At 39.6% G+C, this 19,411-nt stretch overlaps 1 protein-coding gene across 5 annotated transcripts in view; it reads right to left on the bottom strand.

Annotated features, from left to right (window-relative positions):
• Nucleotides 1-232: 232 nt before the first annotated feature.
• BTBD7 (BTB domain containing 7) overlaps nucleotides 233-19,411 on the bottom strand; it is an 83,721-nt gene continuing 64,542 nt past the window's right edge. For 2 of the 5 annotated variants that reach the window (XM_079768873.1, XM_079768874.1), the window contains exons 6-11: nucleotides 18,892-19,052; nucleotides 16,425-16,568; nucleotides 14,248-14,437; nucleotides 10,008-10,186; nucleotides 6,979-7,422; nucleotides 233-5,436 (exon numbers count right to left, since the gene is read on the bottom strand). In XM_079768873.1, the coding sequence (XP_079624999.1) occupies nucleotides 4,621-5,436; nucleotides 6,979-7,422; nucleotides 10,008-10,186; nucleotides 14,248-14,437; nucleotides 16,425-16,568; nucleotides 18,892-19,052 (1,934 nt within the window). In that variant the 3' untranslated portion in view covers nucleotides 233-4,620. Of the gene's footprint in view, nucleotides 5,437-6,978; nucleotides 7,423-7,817; nucleotides 10,187-14,247; nucleotides 14,438-16,424; nucleotides 16,569-16,688; nucleotides 18,052-18,891; nucleotides 19,053-19,411 lie in introns of those variants that run through there. The other 3 variants (XM_079768875.1, XM_079768876.1, XR_013813419.1) reach the window with 3 other exon arrangements.

Raw genomic sequence — 19,411 nt, 5'->3', positions numbered from 1 at the left:
TAAAAAATAAAGAAAAAGTAGAAAATATAATGACCTTGATTCAAATGAAAATATATTTCCAAGAAAACAATAAAAAAAGCCTGTGAATAATGGAAATCCTAGAAACAGAGGGAAGTTTGTGAAGAAAGCCTCCCAATTTTACTCTAGAGGATACAATCGCTTCTGGAATTGAGGACTACAGGCCACATTGCTAAAACAGACTGCATCCAACTCAGCAGGTTCTATACAAGCCATTTATTTGAAATGCCAACTATATGTAGGATAAAGTCAGTGTTACATGCTTATCAGTAACAGTAGAAAAATAGAACCAGTGAAAACCTTTGTACAACGGTAATGATATGCAGAGAGATGTATCGTTTTACAATGCTTCACACAGACAAATTCAAGTTTGGAGGTACCTAAATAAAAATACTATATATTTCCTTAAAAAACACTATGTACAATTGAAGCGTAAACAAGTTTTACAAAGTACTGGTTATGCAGGTTGTAGAAAACACTTGCATAGGACATGAAATCAGTTTAAGAAAAATTTCTGAGCCTTTAGCATTGAAGGCACTTGACTTTATACCAGTAACAGCACAACCACAAGAAATGCAGTGTTGTAGGAGTACTTCTGAAAGTATAGATGCGGGACATAAACAGCAAGAAGTTCAAGAACCTTTACCTTTCAGCCACCCCATCGAAGAGCAGGATCCAGACCACCTGCCTACCGAACAGTCAGGTGCAAGTACATGACAAAGCTTCCAGAGCTCATCTCTTAGAGCCCACGTAAACACACAAACACAAGAGGTTATTTTCAAGACACACACTTGCAAGTAATCTTTCTGTAGAAACAGCCACAGCAATGTAATATTTAGAATATGGAAGATTGACATATGGTCAGAGTTTTCTGGAGGAAAAAATATCAAAGACCTGCCAATACAAGAATTACATAACAGCTATTGCAATTTATCGGACAAAAGGACAGCTGAACATTCAGAAAACGTTGCTCATACAACAGTGCTGATGGAAAATAGTAATATAAAATACCTTTTAGTAGTGTGTGATGGTAACTCTTTCAGTAAGGTTATCTGTAATGAGGTTTGAAAGTAAATTACTTAGTAGACGAAGTAAACCATTGCAGAATCGGGAATAGCACCCATCACTGCTGCTTTAATAGTAACTTTCAACAGAAAGTTAGAAGTCGATCAAATAATTTTTTAAATGTCAAATAAACATTTCCCTTTGAGTTCAGTCCTAAGATATAAACATGAATGCCTTATAATTGCAAAACAAATATCTTACAAGTGTTTCATGAAACACATTTTCCCCAATAGGCAGATTAAACATTATGAAAATCCCTATTTTGCTGAGTAGTTACTGAGAAATGTCATACCTTCTTCTCTAGAGATGGACACCTGCAGGCCCTGCGGCCCCAAGGCTGTCCCCCTCACACTCCGCACCATCACCTCAATACAATGGCCAAGTATTGCCCACAGCCAGAACTTGAACAACCAATCAAAAGAAAGCCCAATAAAGGACAGCAATTATAATAAAAATTTTTATATAAGCCATTTAATTTAATTCATTCTTTTTAAATTAAAAAAACTGAGAAATAGGTGAAGTTTCAGAGAGTTATACAAAAGGATTCAACAAAAGGATGTTAAAAATCCTTAAAAATCTAACTGGTTATCAACATGTCAGGAGAGCTTAGGTCTAGGGACATATGCCTAAAAAAAGCTGAGGGGGGCATGTGAGAAAGGGTATGGTATATGGAAAATTCAAACAACCATTTTTCAGGAATAATTTCACCTTTCATGCTTTTTTCCTTTAGGCGTCACAGGTGACTTTGAACTTAAATTATTCATCAAAATCACAAAACTAAAAAAAAAAGACCAACAGCTTCTTGAAGAAATGCCAATGTTCTCTTTGTGATCCAGGAACAAAATGGTAGTTCTGTAACCTCAACAAGGCGGGCACCCCAAGTGGTGATTGTCTGACGGCCTGATTGTCGGGCCTCGAGATAAGATCTGGTACTCTGTGATTTGGTTCTCACAAAATTTCTACACGGAGTAAAATGCCAGGTCCTGTGGCCAAATTTTACATTATACATGTTTTTTTCCCTTTTTCCGAGAGCAATCCTACTCAGACTTCACATTTATCTTAGTACAGCATTCAAATACTTTAATGCTTAGTAAGCATTAAAAAAGATTGAATAGATGGGTTCAGAAGCCAGAGGCACAGAGCTATTCAACCTGCCTACCCTATTAACCACACTTCACAAGATACACTGACAGTCTGCTAACACCTACCGGAGCACACACAACCACGTCTGTTTACCTTCAAGTCACACCGGTCCACAATCCCTTAGGTTAAAGTTTCTCTTTGTACACGTAGTTTAGCCAGTAAGCTACTAAATTATTAAAAGCAAACTTCATAAATTAAACGAAACTATGAACAGTGGCCACTTATTTTTATAATTACACTTTGGGGATATGAAAGAATATTTAATAAATTTTCAGAAGGATAAATGTTTGACATCAATAGCTCTTGTCCAATTATTTTTTTAAATTAAAAAACACAGATCAAGTTTTTTTCCACCAAAATTAACTCTACTCACTCTTAATTGTAGTACCCCACAGTATAGTCTGAATTCAGAACAGGTATTTAAAAGTACATCAAAATAATTCATGTCAACACAAGTATATAAACACACATTAAGGAATATAATGGAATTAATTTTAGCTTCTGAGAGAGCGACAGACTGAGATTGGTTTCAAGACACCCTAATATTAGAGTCAAACCTAAAAATGGAAGTCAGTCCTGTTTTCCTACCTTTAAAAAAGGGAGCCTCAAAGGCAATGCACAGCCGACCTCACAAGTAGGTTAGTGTTAACTCTGGAGCTCAGTACGCAACCTCACAACCCGGGGGACACACCACAGCAGCGGAGGAGTCGGGCAGCAGAACGAGAGGCAGCAGTGTGTACACGACATACTGATGTTTCCCATCTTTGAGACGACTTACTTGTCAGGATTTTTTTTAAATGCCAGATTATTCCTGAGTGTACATCCACAGGGTAAAGTAGGAAAAGAATGTAAGAGAATCTACAGTTTTGGGAGGAATCAGTTGTTGACACCCAATAGAAACCTATTGACTTAAAAGTGCATGTAATTCATTTATGTGAGCTTGTAAAGGCTCCCTAGCCCTGCATAGTTTTAGAGTGTCAGTGATTCATAGTTTATATATTTATATATATACACACACACATACACAGAAAAGAGACTCCCAAACACACATTCCCATGTGGGAATGTGCAGAAAGTCTCTTCTCTTCTAAGTGCTACGGCTGTGTGTATGTGTCTGTAAAAATACAAAGTGAAGGCTCGAATAATGTTGAAGTGATTTAAAAACTCAAACACTAGTATATTTACATTGGAGAGTAAAAAAAAGTCCTTAGTTCACTCATTGCCCTTCCAAGGGAGAAGATCTTAAAAGATCCCATGTGCTCAGTGGTTCAGTAAAATCCCAAACCAGCATCCCTAGTGGAGTTCAAGTAGGACATGTAGTGTTTTCACTGAAAAAAAAAAAAAAAAAAAAGTTTTTTCTCTTTTGGTAATGAAGCGTTATGCATTATACAACTTTTTATAGGATACCAAAATTCAGATACACTTTAAAAACATTTAAAAGAAAACATATGCTTACAAACACCAAATGACATCGTAAGACTGAAGCCCTTTTGTTTTTGTTTTCCCACAGAGAGCAAGACAACTGAAGGCAGCAAGCAGTCCCTTCCCCATCAGCGGGAGAGGCGAGGACGCTAGAACCAGAAATCCCGTGGTGCAGGCTGTAGGTTACTTCGCCATCTCCACGGCGTCAGGGTGCTAAGAACTCCAATCTCTCTAGAGTCCATGCTACCAGAATCTGCAGCAGCTCTGACGGTGTCCGCACTGTGAACGCAGCAAGAGCTTTGCAGGCCAGGTACAAAAGGCTTTTCTCCTTCCTCTTCTCTAGTGAACTAGAAAATCCAGGGTCCTGATGGGACTCTCACTGAAGGAACGAAGACCAGCTCCCCAGACTTATTAAAAAAGAATGACAATAGATTTAAAGAGATTGAGCAGGAAGATTTCTGAACCAAAACAATTATTGAAAAGAGGAGCATTTTGATGTGCTGTTCTTTGGAATTTCTATAATTAAAAATAAACACAGAACTATTCATAAGAAAATACATCTTAGTGTGCAATCCAATGCACATGGAAATTGGTAGATGAATGGCAAAATGCAAAAAGTATGAAAATACAGTCCTTTAAATGCGGCAATAAAGTTTAACATACTGATATAAAATCAATACAGATAAAATAAATGGACAAGTGCAAAAAATTCATCTGTAAAGAGAAAAAAAAGTGCCAGCTTGTTTGCTGTTAAAAATGCTTCCCCACACAATTGTTCAAACACAAAATAGAAAGATGCAGCATTCAAAATAACCCTCTTAGCATGCCATGTCTAATAAACATGTATGTACAAAAACCGGAATAAAATAACTGAGTTATCAGCTGGCATCAATAAGCGGGTCTCGAAGTTGCTGGGTTGCGTAATAAAATGGGATGTTTCACATCTCAGGCACAGACGACGTGGAGGTTGCTCTCAGAGGGCAGACTTTTTGTAGAGGAAGTCCGGTTTGCTTGGCGACCTCCTTCCTCTGCTTACTGAATCCTCCCTTTCCAAATCCATACTTCGCTGAGCTCCGTGGCCCAGGGACTCGCTGTCAGCCAGTCTTCTACTGGATCTCTCTTCTGGAGCTTCAGAGCTACATGCAGGATGTGAAGGTCTGTTAGGAGTCAGCCCAAAAGTCAAGTCAGTTTCTACTGCTGTCCGCCCCCTGCCATGCGCTGGACCACTGCCAGCATTTTCTGTAGTTGCCAGAGGAAAGTCTGACCGCTGGGGAGGTTGCTCAATGACATCGAGGTGTATTGGCTCATTCTTTTGTTTGTGTAGATTCCCATCAGGGGACAGCGGATAATCTCTCCTAGCTTCTTCCTGCTTTTTAGGAGAGGTCTGGCCAGGTAGGTAGGCTGACTTTAAGCCACTCGGTGATGCCTTATTGTGGCTATACAAATCAGGACCGAAGTATCCACCTTGCGAAGGGGAAGGGGTGCGTCTGCCAGGAGCGGGAGTAGAAGGTCTGCAAGCAGTGTTTGAGAAGTCATAGAAATCCGGGTATTCCTGCTGATTTTCTCGAGCATCTGTCTTTTGCTCTAGTGTGTGTTTCTTTCGAGACGTGTGTATATGCCTCTGCGGGACACATGCCAGATGCTGGGGAGGCCCTGGTCCTACTTCAGAAACTGACTGGCTTGATTCTGTGTCTACAGCAAGCTCTGGAAGCCTCCTGTCCTTGAGTGACAACGTGGACACACCCATGGCAATATCTGGCATTAGGTCATTGAGCACAGGCTGTGTACACTGCAAGCAGAAACAAAGAGGGGGAGGATGAAAGTATTGCCCAGGACTCCTTTGTAAAAACGATGTCTACTGACTTTGTTTCCTCAGTATAAAATTCATGCTTGTTTTTAAGAATGATAAAAATACTGACAATGAAAGGCAAAAAATAGTAATAATTACCCTAACCTTCCCTGAGATAACCACTTAGCATTTTGAGGTATTTCACCTTTTTTTCTTTGCATATGTGTTATCACAAAATTTAGTATACCGTATTTTCTGGCGTATAAGATGACTGGGCGTATAGAAGATTTTCCTGGGTTAAAAAGTCGTCTTATACGTCGGAAAATATGGTATATATATATAATTCTGCCACCAAATTTTCTTTGAGATTACTATTTAAATTACTGTGTAATAGTCCATTGTGCTGATGACTTATCAAATCATTCTCCCACTGTTGGACATTAAAGTGGTTTCTAATTTTTCATTATTATAATTAAAACTATAATGAACATACAAATAAATTACCTTTAAGGGTAGTTTTTTTAAAAATTGAATTTATTATTAGGGTGACATTGGTTAATAAAATTATGTAAGTTTCAGGTATACAATCCTACAATACATCATCTGTGTATTGTATCATGTGTTCACCACCCCAAGTTAAGCGTCCTTCTATCACCATTTATCCCCCTTTACCCTCTTCTACCTCCCCCCACCCCACCCTCAAGGGAATTTGGTTTATCAAACATGACCAACTTTTCTCCTTTGGGGGTGGGGCTGGGGGATAAGGAGCACAGCAGGGGAAGTGGGTAGAAGGGTGTAAGGTGAGGAAAGATCACAACAGGACCCAAGGTGTACACTTGTTCCTAGATTCCCAAAAGCCCCATTTTAATGAAGACTTCCTGAACAAATACACGTGTCTTTTCTCTCTCTCTCTATTGAATGCTAGTGACAGTGTGAGACTGAGCAGGACGAGTTAAAAAGCATCATTTTTTTTTTTTTCAAATTCAACCTCTAATGCAATGTAAAACCAAGCAAAGACTTCTTGCTGGATTTACCAGCTACTAATGCTGGCGACTGTGGTTCCCAAATGAGGGCTCTGATGGCAGCTTGGAAGGCAAAGACAGGCAAAGGACTGCTTTCCTTAATGGGAAGTCTGCTACACTTTTCCTGATGGGATGCTCCCTGCCCCATCAAGGCATTTGGTAGAATAGCTGATTCTACAGAATAGAAGTTAGGGACAGACTCTAGACATGTGCTGGAATGGAGCACTATGAAAACTGGTAAAACATAGCCATTTATGGTGCCCAGCAACCCCACCCCTTCCCAAAGGAAAATAAAGATAAGCCTGGCACTCGACTACACCCATCATATATGCCTACCAGTCTCTCCTCTCTGTCCTTTCTCACCCACACTCGCTCTTTTCCATAACACTCGAGTCTATGCTTTCAGCTTGTCAGTAACACCTCTGGGCATTGCTGAGTTCCAGTAGGACACTTAAGGGGGACTTGCTTCTAATATTCCACAAACTTTTATTTTAGGTAAGTTCCTGGGGTGTTCACTTACCACTTGTTTCTCAGATGCTATTGCTGTGGAGGTGGCGGCGGCGGCGGCAGCTACTGTCTGTCTCCCCAGTCCTGTGGTGTTGGTACAATCAGGTGCTGGGGCTTTAACACCTGGCAGATAGACTGGAGGGGGGCCGGCTTTAGGAGCCGTTCTGGAGTGAAACAGTGAATGATTACAGGGATAAGAAAATGAACGTGAAGGATGCTGACTGGGAGGCCTTTGCTTCCAGCCTGCTTTGAGTTGGTTATGGATGGGGGTAGCTGGGGGGTGGTACGGAGGTGGTGGAGGGGGCAAGGGTGGATGGAAGGCCACAAAAGAGTCTAGGTCTGTAAACATGGTTTCTGCAGTGGGGGTGCTGTTAACACGACATCTCCCAGACTGTCTCAGTGTCAAGAGCGGACTTTCATCCCCAAAACGTTCATCAGGAAAGAACTTGTGAGGATTCTAAGAAAGATTAAAGAGAAAAAAGAGATTAGCAGATTTCATAGAAGAAAATTCACAGGCTGAGAGACTTAAGTGAGGACCTAAGAAAACCACATTCAGCAAGGGTAAGAGGCATAACATATTTTTCTAGGCCACAGGCTTCCAGGAAGAAATTACCTTAATAGTACAAAAGGAGAGAGTGTAGCCTCTGTAGCCTAGCATACACACAGCCATCAAAAAGAACTGCTTCACTGATTATTCCAGTAAGTAGGCCAGGAATCTCATGAAAAATTATCTATCTAACAAAAGCCTAAGCGATCAGAATGACTGGTCGCTATGATGCGCACTGACCACCAGGGGGCAGACACTCAACACAGGACCGGCCCCCTGGTGGTCAGTGCGCTCCTACAGGGGGAGCGCCGTTCAGCCAGAAGCTGGGCTCCCGGCTGGTGAGTGCAGTGGTGGTGGCAGGAGCCTCTCCTGCCTCAGCAGCAGCAGCGGTAAGGAGCAGCGAACAGCAGGTGGTAAGGAGCAAGGACTCCCGAACTGCGAGAGAGATGTCCGACTGCTGGCTTAGGCCCACTCCCCGCAGGCTGGGCTGAGGAACCCCCCCTTCCCCCATTGCACAAATTTTGTGCACCAGGCCTCTAGTATGATAATAATAAAAATAAAAAAACAGGAAATAAACCCTAATTCAAATATGTCTTTACTAAAAAAATAAAATGACCAATAAACACCAAGGTGAGGATCCTGCTAGAACTTTCTGACAATGCATGTGCACTATCAGTCTGAAATGAAAACTACAAAATACTACTCCTTATCATAGAGGGATAACCTGGATTACTATTTTGATAAACATTATAAGGGAATACTTAAATTATAAAACTTTTATATTATTTAAGATATGATTTAGAATGGCAAAGGAAAGAGAAATGAATATAAAATAAGACTCTCTTTGTGGGGGATGGAAACCATAACAAATAATGAAAATCAAGAATCTATAAATGGCCTGCTATGTTGCCTAACAACACCATACCAGGTTCCCTTCTGAAGACTCAGGCTAAAGGGGTTTGGAGTCTAGGGCAAGAAAAGAATTCACTCAATCAGATGAAATTAAATTTTATTTTAGGTTCTGGTTTAGTGGCCCTAAGCAGGCTACAGTAGTCCCCCCTTGTCAGAGGTTTCACTTTGCAGTTTCAGTTATCCTTAGGAAACCAAGGTTCAAAAAGATTACGTGGACAATTCCAGAAGTAAACGACATGCAAGTTTTAAATTGTGAGCCATCCTGAGTGGAATGGTGAAATCTTGCATGATCCCCCCTGCTCTGCCTGGGATGTGAATCATCCCTTTGTCCCGTGTCTCCATGCTGTACCTACAGTACAATAAGATATTTTGAGAGAAAACACATTCACATAACTTACCTATATATATAAAAGCCTAAGCAACCAAACGGCTAAATGACTGAATGACCGGTCGCTATGACGCACACCGAAGACCTGAGGGCAGATGCTTAATGCAGGAGCTGCCCCCTGGTGGTCAGTGTGTTCCCACAGCAGGAGCACCACTCAGGGTGCCAGACGCAGGGCTCAAGGCTGGCAAGCACTGCTGTGGCGGCGCGAGCCTCTCCCAGTTGGGACTGACTGGGCCCAAGCCCACAGCAGGTGCAGCAGGGCCAGGATGAGCAAGAGCAGGAGGCAGGAGTGGCAGGTGGCATTGGACTGCCGGTTTCGGCATGATCCTAGCAGGGCACACTGAAGGACCCCACCAGTGCGTGAATCTATGCACCGGGCTTCTAGTATTACAATATTGTATATTGTTATAAGTGTTCTATTTTATTAGTTATTGTTTTAAACTCTTACTGTGCCTAACTTTATCATAGCAATGTATATGTATAGGAAAAAGCATAGTATATACAGGGTTTGCTTGGTACTATCTGCAGTTTCAGGCATCCACTAGAGGGTCTTGGAATGTATCCCCTGTGGGTAAGGATGCAGGGGGAGAGGGGAGTTTTCCTGCTAGTTAAAAAACAACTCATTTCTTGATTCCAGTGCTTTATGGGTTTGAACCATCATAAAAACATTTCTTATAATAAGGGGGAGGAGAGGGAAAAGGGGCGTCTGGAAGACCTCTAAGTATGAGAGTGGTCAAAACCTGACTCTAGTGACCAAACTGGGAAGGGAGAGCAGTGAAGGGCCAGAATCTTCTACTTGGTCTTTCATTTCTGTTGGACATTCACACCACAAACTTTTGGCAGTCACCCTTTCTATGTTTATTGCATAGAAGAGACAAGTTGCTTTATAATAATGCACCTCTTATCTTCACAACAATCCACATGACACACAAGGAAACTGATGCTCAGAGTGGTTAAGTAACTGCTCCAATTAACTGGAAGGTGAGCAGCAGAGCCATGATATGACCCAGTTCTCATTCCAGAGCCTGTGCCCCGTGCACCCTCCACACTGCCTCTCAAGGTTAGCCAACACACCGGGGGAAAGGCTCGGATCAGGAAAAGACCCGTCTGTGAGAGCGCCGGCCATGTCTACAATACCGCCTGAATAATCAATGACCTAGGCTCCTTATTTGAAACAGCGTAATGAGTTCCCCACCTGCAAGAGCTCTGCAGCAGCATCGGCAAGACCAAACTCTCTCAGTACTCGGATCTGGATTTCATAGCTGACCGTGGCGCCCTCCCCACAGTTCAGCGCGTAGGCTCTCTGCACCTGCTCGGTGTGTCGGAGCTCCTGCAGACGTCTGACCATGTCTTTCAAAATGAGGAGACGGGGAACTGGAAGAAGGAAAACCGTTTGTAGGCAAATACCTGAGCTACACAAAAGACCACCCCTTGGCACAAGATAAAAAAGCATGTGTTTTGTATCAGAATCTTAAACATTTTGGGTAATATTTTAATTTTCTGGCAACTTAGTACTGTACATATTTTTAATTTTTTAAAATGTATTTATTGATTTTACAGAGGGAGTGAGGAAGAGAGAAACATCGGTTTGTTGTTCCACTTATTTATGCATTCAGTGGTTGATACCTGTATGTGCCCTGACTGGGAAATGAGCCCACAACTTTGGCGTATGGGGACAACACTCTAGCCAACTGAGTTACCAGACAGGACTACTTCTAATTATTTCTTAAGGTTTTACAATTTCACTGTGCCCAAAAGCTCTTGATAATACCAAACAGCATCTGAGCTATATTAGTTCACAGCCTAATACAATTTTACTTAAAATTCTCTTCTGAATATCAGGATATTTCCTAAGTTGTTTTTTGTTAATCCTCACCTGAGGATCTCCCCCTCAACTAAGTTTTAGAGAATGGAAGGGAGGGAGCCGGAGAGGAGAGGGAGAGGGAAAGAGGAAGAGAAACATCGATGTGAGAGAGAGAGACATCAATTGGCTGCTTCCTGCACGCGTCCTGACGGGAGCTGGGGATTAAACCAGCAACCCAGGTGTATACCCTTGACCGGTAATCAAACCCAAGACCCTTCGGGGGGTGGGGGGGTGGGCAATGCTCCAACCACTGAGAACACAGGCCAGGGCTATTTCCTGTTTTAAAAATGTATTCACTTTTGTTCATATAACTCTTGAGTCCTGACTATGCACTAGGGATTGGACTCAAGTATTAGGGTGCACAGAACAAAGACGTGTTCCCTGTCCTCAAAGAACTCTGGTTTTAGTGAAGTAAACCAAGTAACCCGGTAGAGTACAGGGCCACAAATGGTCACGGAGAGAAATATGCAAAGGACATTGAAGGGATTTGGAGGAAGGGACCCTCCACCTGGACTGGAGGCAGGCAGGAAAGGCTGCCTAGACAAGGTAAACCCTGAGTGTAGTCATGAAGAATGAGAGAAAGCCAGGCAGGTGAAGAATAGGGAGTGAAGGCTCTCTGAGCACAAGGACCAGGCATGTGTAAAACATGCAAATGAGACACGGTGCGGCACAAGGAGTTGGCACGGCTAGAACTTAGGATTCCAAAGTACAGGCAAGAAGAGCATTAAGAAGGAAGGCTAGAAAGATGGGTGGGGCAGGTCGTGAATGACCCTGCATGTCACAATAAGGGATCTGAATTGTATCTTGTGTAGGAGAATGACAGGATCAGATCTGTAATGAGGTAAGTGCACTCTGACAGTAGTGTCAAGCAGGAGTTGGCCAACTAGGGCCTGTAGGCTACATCAGGCTTGTTGGCTGTTTTTGTAAATGAGGTTTTACTGGCACACAGCCACACACATCTGTTTAGGTATTATGGCTGCTTTTGGCCTACAACAGCAGAGTTGAACAGAGTTGAGTAGCTGTGACAGAAACTGCATAACCCACAAGCCTATAATATTTACCATCTGGCACTTCAGAGAAAAACTTTGCCGAGCCCTGGTGTAAAGTCCAGAAGGGGGGTGAGTGAGGTTAGAGGCAGGAACACGGGTTAGGAACCTGGAATAAGGCTGCAGCAGAGGGCTGGGGAAGCGGAAACGAGGTCCATAGACATTATTAGCCAAACTAATTATTATCTGAGTGCCTGCTTTGTGCCAGGCAAACCACTAAGCATATTACTCGTGGTACTTGCTTATGTCTTCACAATAACCCTAGAAAGGAGATACCCCCATTTTACAGATAAGGAAATTAATGCGTAGGGAAGTAGATATCGTATCCAAAGTGATATAAATGAAGTGGCAGAGCCAGGATAAGAGCCAATAAGCTAGAAAGCCTTTCATTAGAGTATGGTGAGCAAGTTAGAATCAGGATAACACCAGAATAGGGTTAAACAACAGAAAATAGTTAAACAAAAGACAAGTCTTATTTTTCTGAGCATATTTAATTGTGAATACGTTTGGGCTTTTGAGATTCAGTTCTAAGATTAAATTATGTTGTTATTCAAGTATTAACTCGAGTTGATAAAAACAGGGCTAATTATGAAAGTTTCAAAATCTGCACAAATCAGGTACAGAAATATTTCTCTTCATACTGTAATCCAATGTATACTTTAAATAAACATGTAGTGGACAAACCTGAAAAGGTAACCACAAATCAGATTTTAGTCCCAGAACAAAATGTATGTGTTCAATTAAAAGTTGTCATTATGGCCCTAGCTGGTTTGGCTCAGTGGATAGAGCAGCCTGTGGACTGAAGGGGCCTGGGTTCAATTTCCGTCAAGTGCACGTGCCCAGGTTGTAGGCTCAATCCCCAATAAGGGGAGCAGGAGGCACCCAATCAATGATTCTCTCTCATCATTGATGTGTTTGTTTTTTCTCTCTCTCTCCCTCTCTGAAATCAATAAAAATATATATATTTTAAAAATGTTGTTATTATGGCTAGGCTGGTTTGGCTCAGTGGTTGAATATCAACCCAGGAATCAAGAGGTCACAGTTCGATTCCTGGTCAGGACACAAGCCTGGTTTCAGGTTTGATCTCCAGTAAGGGGTGTGCAGGAAGCAGCTGATTAATGATGTTTCTCTCTCATCGATGTTTCTATGTCTCTATCCCTCTCCCTTTCTCTAAAACAAACAAACAAACAAATCAATAAAACCATAAAAAAAAAGTTGTGTTATGTCTTTTATTTATCCTTAATTGAAACTGACATTTGCAAGCAGAAAATGAATGGTGCCATTTCCAATAATGCTATAGTTTGCTGGTTTTTAATAAATCTTGCAATAGGAATTGGTAAGAGTTATAAATTTCTTACCCCATCTGCGCTGTTGATTTCCTTATATTAGAAAATGACATTAGGGCCCTTTGGTTAAAGTAAACATTAACTGATGTTCAGACGTTTTTGGACATTGACAGTTATACCTCTACCTATGGCCACTTTCCTGAGAGTTGTATGACATAAGCCTACACTACAATAAAATTCACAGAAGACCAGATCTTGGGAAACTGGATCTTCAGTAAACCAATGGTGATCACATTTGTGGGAGACATATGCAGACTCAAAGATATAAGTTTATAATGCTATCCCCAATGGGGCTTATAATGTGAGAAATACCTAAATTCCTGTAAATCAGTGGGTCTCAGGAGGAGGTGGTTTTGCCCCACAGTGTGCATTTGGCAATATCTAGAAACAGAAAAATGTTTCCTAAAGTTTACAAAGGGATGTGTGTACATGTGTGCTACTGGCATCTAGTGAGTCCAGGGTAGGGATGCTGCCGAACACCCCACAATGCACAGTACAGCCCCCATAACAAAGAATTATCTAGCCCTAATTGTCAAGAGGATCAAGGTTGAGAAACCCTGGGTGAAACTGAAAAATGTATATACTTATCACTATAAAATAAAATTCAAAACAAAAAACTTAGCTTATAAGTATGTATTCTTTCTTTTTTTAAACCCTCACCCAAGGATATTTTTTCCATTGATTTTTTAGAGAGGGGGAAGGGGGAGGAGAGGAAGAGAGAGAGAAACACTGACATGAGAGGACACATTGACTGGTTGGCTGCCTCCTACAGGTGCCCGGACAGGAACTGGAGATGAACCTGCAACCGAGGTACATTCCCTTGGCTGGGAATTGAACCTGCAACCTTTGGGTCTGAGGGCTGCTGATCTAACCACTGAGACAAACCAGCCAGGGCAGTATTTATACTTTGAAGAGAATAATGCATATTGGGTATTGGATCAGGAGAGAATTACCATATGTAAAAGGATTACAAAAAGATTAGATTATCCTATATAATAAAAGCATAGTATGCAAATTGTCCCCTCAACCTGGAGTTTGACCAGGGGGCGGGGCCAGCTGGGGGAAGGGAGGGAGTACTGGCCGGCAGCCAGCAGCCGCTAGGGGCCCTACCAGTGCACAAATTTTGTGCACTAGACCTCTAGTTTAAGTATAAATGCCTAAAACAGGTTACGGCCTTACCTGGAATCTCATTGGCTACCACCGAAGGAGGGCTTGATTGGTTACTGCTGATCTGCTGGTGGCTGATCATGTGACAGCACTGTGGTACAGCATTATTGACCATGTAAAGTGTGTCTGGCACATTGGACATTCTAACCATTCGTAAACGCACAAGATCTGTTTGTTCCACCATCATCTCATCTAGCACTGACTGAAAGAACAATTCAGTATTAACAGAATTAGTAAACCCTTCATCTCTGTTAAATCACATTTGGAGATATATTATTACTTTCATCATATAAAAAGGGAATTACTTTATTGCTTCTAGTGTATGAAGTTCACAATTAGTGGTGAAAGGAGAAAGTACCCCTACCTCTTTAATTTTTAAAGGATCTTTTGGAGTATCTCTGAAAAAAAAAAACCACTTCTGAAAAGTTTCAATTGAAGTATTTGAAATTTATAGGAAGGATATAAAATTAATCAGAAGTAAATTACACATAAAGTTACTATAAAGAAAACATGTATACATGGGCTAAACATCAGATAAAAAAAGAAGCCCTGGCTCATTGGCTCAATTGGCTAGGCGTTGTCCCGTGCACCAAAAAGGTTGCCGATTCCCGGTGAGGGCACATGCCTGGGTTTTGGGTTTGATCCCCCGTAGGGGGCGTGCAGGAGGCAGCTGATCAATGTTCTGCTCTCACATCAATGTTTCTTTCTCCCTTTCCCTTCCTTTCTCTCTACAAATCAATTTTAAAAAAGTGCTCAAAAGACAAAATATTAAAGACTGATATTAAATTGAATAGGTCTAGCCCTAGCTGGTTTGGCTCTGTGGAAAGAGCATCAGCCTGCAGACTGAAGGGTCCCAGGTTCAATTCTGTTCAAGGGCACATGCCCGGGTTGCGGGCTCGATCCCCAGTAGGGGATGTGCAGGAGGCAGCTGATCAATGATTCTCTCTCTTCATTGATGTTTCTATTTCTCTCTCCCTCTTCCTTCCTCTCTGAAATCAATAAAAATACATTTAAAAAATAAATTGGTCTATAAATAAACCCAGTTGTTAAAAATCAGTTTTAGATTAATCTATTTCACTAAACCACAGAACGATCAAAATGATATAATATATAAACATTTTCTACTTTTATTGGGACAATTATCTACTTATGTATGGGTACAGCCATCTGAGAAACAGGGAAGTTCCAGGAGGACTAGTGATGAGCTAACTTTTTGAGACAAAGCAGAATAGAGGGTAGGTCTAGTTTATTACAGACCATTTATCCCCAGACTCAACCTTTTGTAAAGGCCTCAGTTGCTTCAGTGAGTCTGAGTATTGAATTTATTTTAAAAAGACCAGGCACAACCATTCTGCTTTTTCTCTCTGTTTAGAATTATTTGAAATGTCAATCAGTCAATAAGAGGTAGATTATTAACCTAAGCAACAAAATAAACTCACAAATATCTTCATATATCTTAAACTAGGAACTCAGATAATAAAAACAAGATAAATAATTCTATATCCAAACACACATTGTTTTGCCTCTTACTTTATTTCATAAAGCTTAATGGTGATTTCTGACTTTCAAAGACTGGCTGTTCCTCAAAAGGCCACTCCAAAATTCTTCTGGCTGAATACATCTAATAAAAATTATAGTATTTCATTTTTACATTACCATATTTTCTAGAAGAATTGTTATAATAGTCATAATGCCAACTATTTGCTTAATAGACCTGAAATGTTTTCTTAGTATGTGCACTTATTATAAAACTAAACACAAATTCCAGCAGTCAGCTGGAATGTGTTACGGAAATGTGTTACAAGAAATGATGACAATTCTTTACTTTATGAAGGAAGACACAACGTGTGCAATCTTCTTTCAGGACATTTTCCCATGCTGAAGATCACAAAATACTGACAACCATATCAATAAAATAAAACTTTCTTTTCAAGTTAACATTTTCCAAGAAAGCTAAAATGACAAAAATGTAAAATGCAATTTAACATGACCTAAATTATAAAAATATGCTCGATAATTAAACATTTCAGAAAAGTATTCTACTGAGCAGTCAAACTAGAATTTATGTTTACTTTCTGATTACTGGACATTTAAGCCATTTCCAAATATTTATATAATGCCACGATAAATATCTTTGTGCTTACAGTTTATAATACAGTGATCTAATGTCTGAAAATCTTTTTCATTACCTTTGCTTCCTCCACATAGGGGGAGAAGAGTCGAGGACGAACATAGATTCCAGCATTTTTTTGCCGTAACCAGGCATTTGACTTTCCACCTTCTGATGTAGGAAGCATATCTGATGGAGGAGTACTAATCAAGCCTCTTTTCATCTTGAAAAAAATTATTTTTTATAAAGATATTTGTGTAGCACTACAATACTAACATAGAAATAATTATACCTACAAATCAAAATGTTCAAACTACCATTTGTATAAAAATTTAGGAATGTATGTAAAATTTAAAAATACTTCAAATGTTTAATAATATTTAAAGGACTTGGAAATAAAAGGCAGTATAATTTCCCATTTTTTCTCTAAATAGAGAAATGATGTTTTTAAAACAAGAGCTATAATTAAAAATGTAACGAACTGAACTTTCAGAATTCTTAATAAAACCAATTATTATTTTTTTTCTTACTCATCTAGGAACTGATTCCATCCCCAACTCAGTTCCCACCCCACCAAGACAAATCAAGAACTAGAGGGCCTAGTATCTACAGTACAAGGTTATAGGCAGTTGTACATGGTACTTAGGGGTAGTGACTCCAGGGGAAGGCAGACTTGGCTCAAACCTTAACCCCCCCTCCCTTTAACAACCTTGTGACTATGACATGCCCTTTTACCTGGGCCTCACTTTAAGGGCTCCTAGACGGCCCTGGAGATGGGACACCACACAGCTAACTGTGGTAGCCCTGTTTCCTCATCTATGCTAGGAGAATATAAAAGAAGTACCCACAGCACATAAAGTGGCTGTGAGGATAAAATGGGTTTGGTACAGTGCTTAGAACTTCTGGTTAACAGCTATTATTACCAAACTTTTACTGGGGACTTATGTGATAGCCATGGAATTAAAAGTATCAATAAATTTTTTCTAAGTCTACTAAACCAAAGTTCTACAATATTTTTCTAAGTTAAATTCAGGGTTCAACTTGCTTTGAGTCTCAGATTTAAAAAAAAAAAACGAACACTGTTTCTCCAATCTTATTCTTGTTAAACATAATAAACATCTAATTGCTGCATTAGTTAAAATTATTTTTAACTAATAAAATTAGCAGTAGGTGGTATTTAGAGAAAAAACTCCTAACTCTAATTTATTACAACTATAATATTGTTGCTATATTTCCTTCCTTTTTTTCAAATGAATTTTAACATAACTGCATTCTACAATACATAAAATACACATTTTATATCCTTCTTTCTAAAATTATATTCCATTATCAGCATTTTCCATGATGCGCTATTAGTAATTATAACCACTGTTCAGGACAGCAAAATATTCTGTTGAGTAGTTGTATTATAATTTACTTATTTTCCCTGTTCTTGGATATTTAAACTAATTCCAAGTATTTAATGACAATGTAATCAATGTACCAGCTCTACTTCTCCTATGGGATAGTAATATTATTTAAAAAATCACTGACCTAATAGGTGAAAAAATGATAACTTACTGTTTTATTTTGCTTTCTTTGGGGTATGTGATTACTAATGAGACTGCACATTTTTCTAATCAGAGATTCCATAAATATTTGTTTTCTTCTAGTTTTCCATGTTTCAATTTAACATTTAATTCTTCAATCTAACAGGAATTAATTTTCTGTGCAAATGAAATGAGGGTTTAAGTTTAAACAAATTTCCTCCCTTCCCCATTCATCAGTTCATCTAGCACCACACTGATGTGTGATAGCTCATTTATTATGTTTAATTCTTTCATTAATTAGGATCTTTTTCTAGGCTATTTTGTCTTGCCTGTTATGCTAGCATCATAGATTATATATTAGCCTTTTAAAATGTGCTTTACATTCTGAAAGAGTTATCCATCTTTAATTATGTTCTTTTTAGGGAACTTGAAAAAACTATTGTGTTTACAGCATTACATTACATTTATAAAACAATGTATGAGGAACTAATATTTATAATATTTCTCTTCCCATCCATTAATCTGAATTCTATTAGTTTAAAAATTCACTTAAAAAATAAAATTAACAAAATCAGCTCCATTAATTTTTAACTGAAATACCATTATAAGATTCATTCAGCCTTTTTACACTGAACCATTCATTCTCCTTTCCTCCTGTTTTCTGATTTATTCCTGTTCTTGAAAAGTCTCCCCAAAGGTAATTTCTACCCTTTCCTTTTTAAATAAAAATATACTTGATCTGATAAATGCTGAATTAAACCCTAAGAAACTATCCTTTTGCAAAAGTAACAATGATATTCAACTCTCATTCACCAAACATTTATTTGTGCCATGTGCCAGGTTTGGGGGAGTGGGGGATATAATATAGTACAAAACAGACATCTGTCTCTGACTTCAATGAATTCAGTTTCACAATACTCTATTGGTAGAATTATTTACAATGATAAACAAAGATAAGCCTATACATTTTAATGCATTTTCTTTTCATGAATGGGATAAATAAAGACAGACACTTACTGCATCACTTAGAACTTCACTGTTTATAGGTAAGATGTGTTCAACGCGAACAAAAGGTAAGAGAGAAGAAAGGATCTCTCGAAGCTCTTCAATGTCCAGGTCTCGTCTTTTCACACCTCTTTTGTTCACACTATGAGCAGTGCCACTCAGTAAGTTTGGCTCTATGAGACAGAAAATGAAGTCTCCAACCAAATCCAAATTTTCAGAAAAAGGCTTTCTTCTCTAGTATATTTTCAGTACCATTATTTATACTTAAGTACACCTGCTTTAAAAAGGGTTATAACTTTATGTTTTTTTAAATGTTTTTATTGATTTTTAGAGAGGAAGGGAGAAGGATAGAGAGATAGAAACATTGATGATAGAGAAACATCACTGATCTGAGAGAGGAACATCATCGACTGGCCTCCACTGGGGATTGAGCCCAAAACCTAGGCATGTGCCCTGTCCAGGAATCAAACCAGTGACCTCTTGGTTCCTGGGTTGACGCTTAACTGCTAAGCAAATTATATTTATGTTTTAT

The sequence above is a fragment of the Cnephaeus nilssonii genome (assembly GCF_951640355.1).
Source record: "Cnephaeus nilssonii genome assembly, chromosome: 4".
Taxonomy (NCBI): domain Eukaryota; kingdom Metazoa; phylum Chordata; class Mammalia; order Chiroptera; family Vespertilionidae; genus Cnephaeus; species Cnephaeus nilssonii.
Note: the sequence above shows the minus strand (reverse complement) of the source record. Positions and strands in the feature narration are given on the sequence as shown.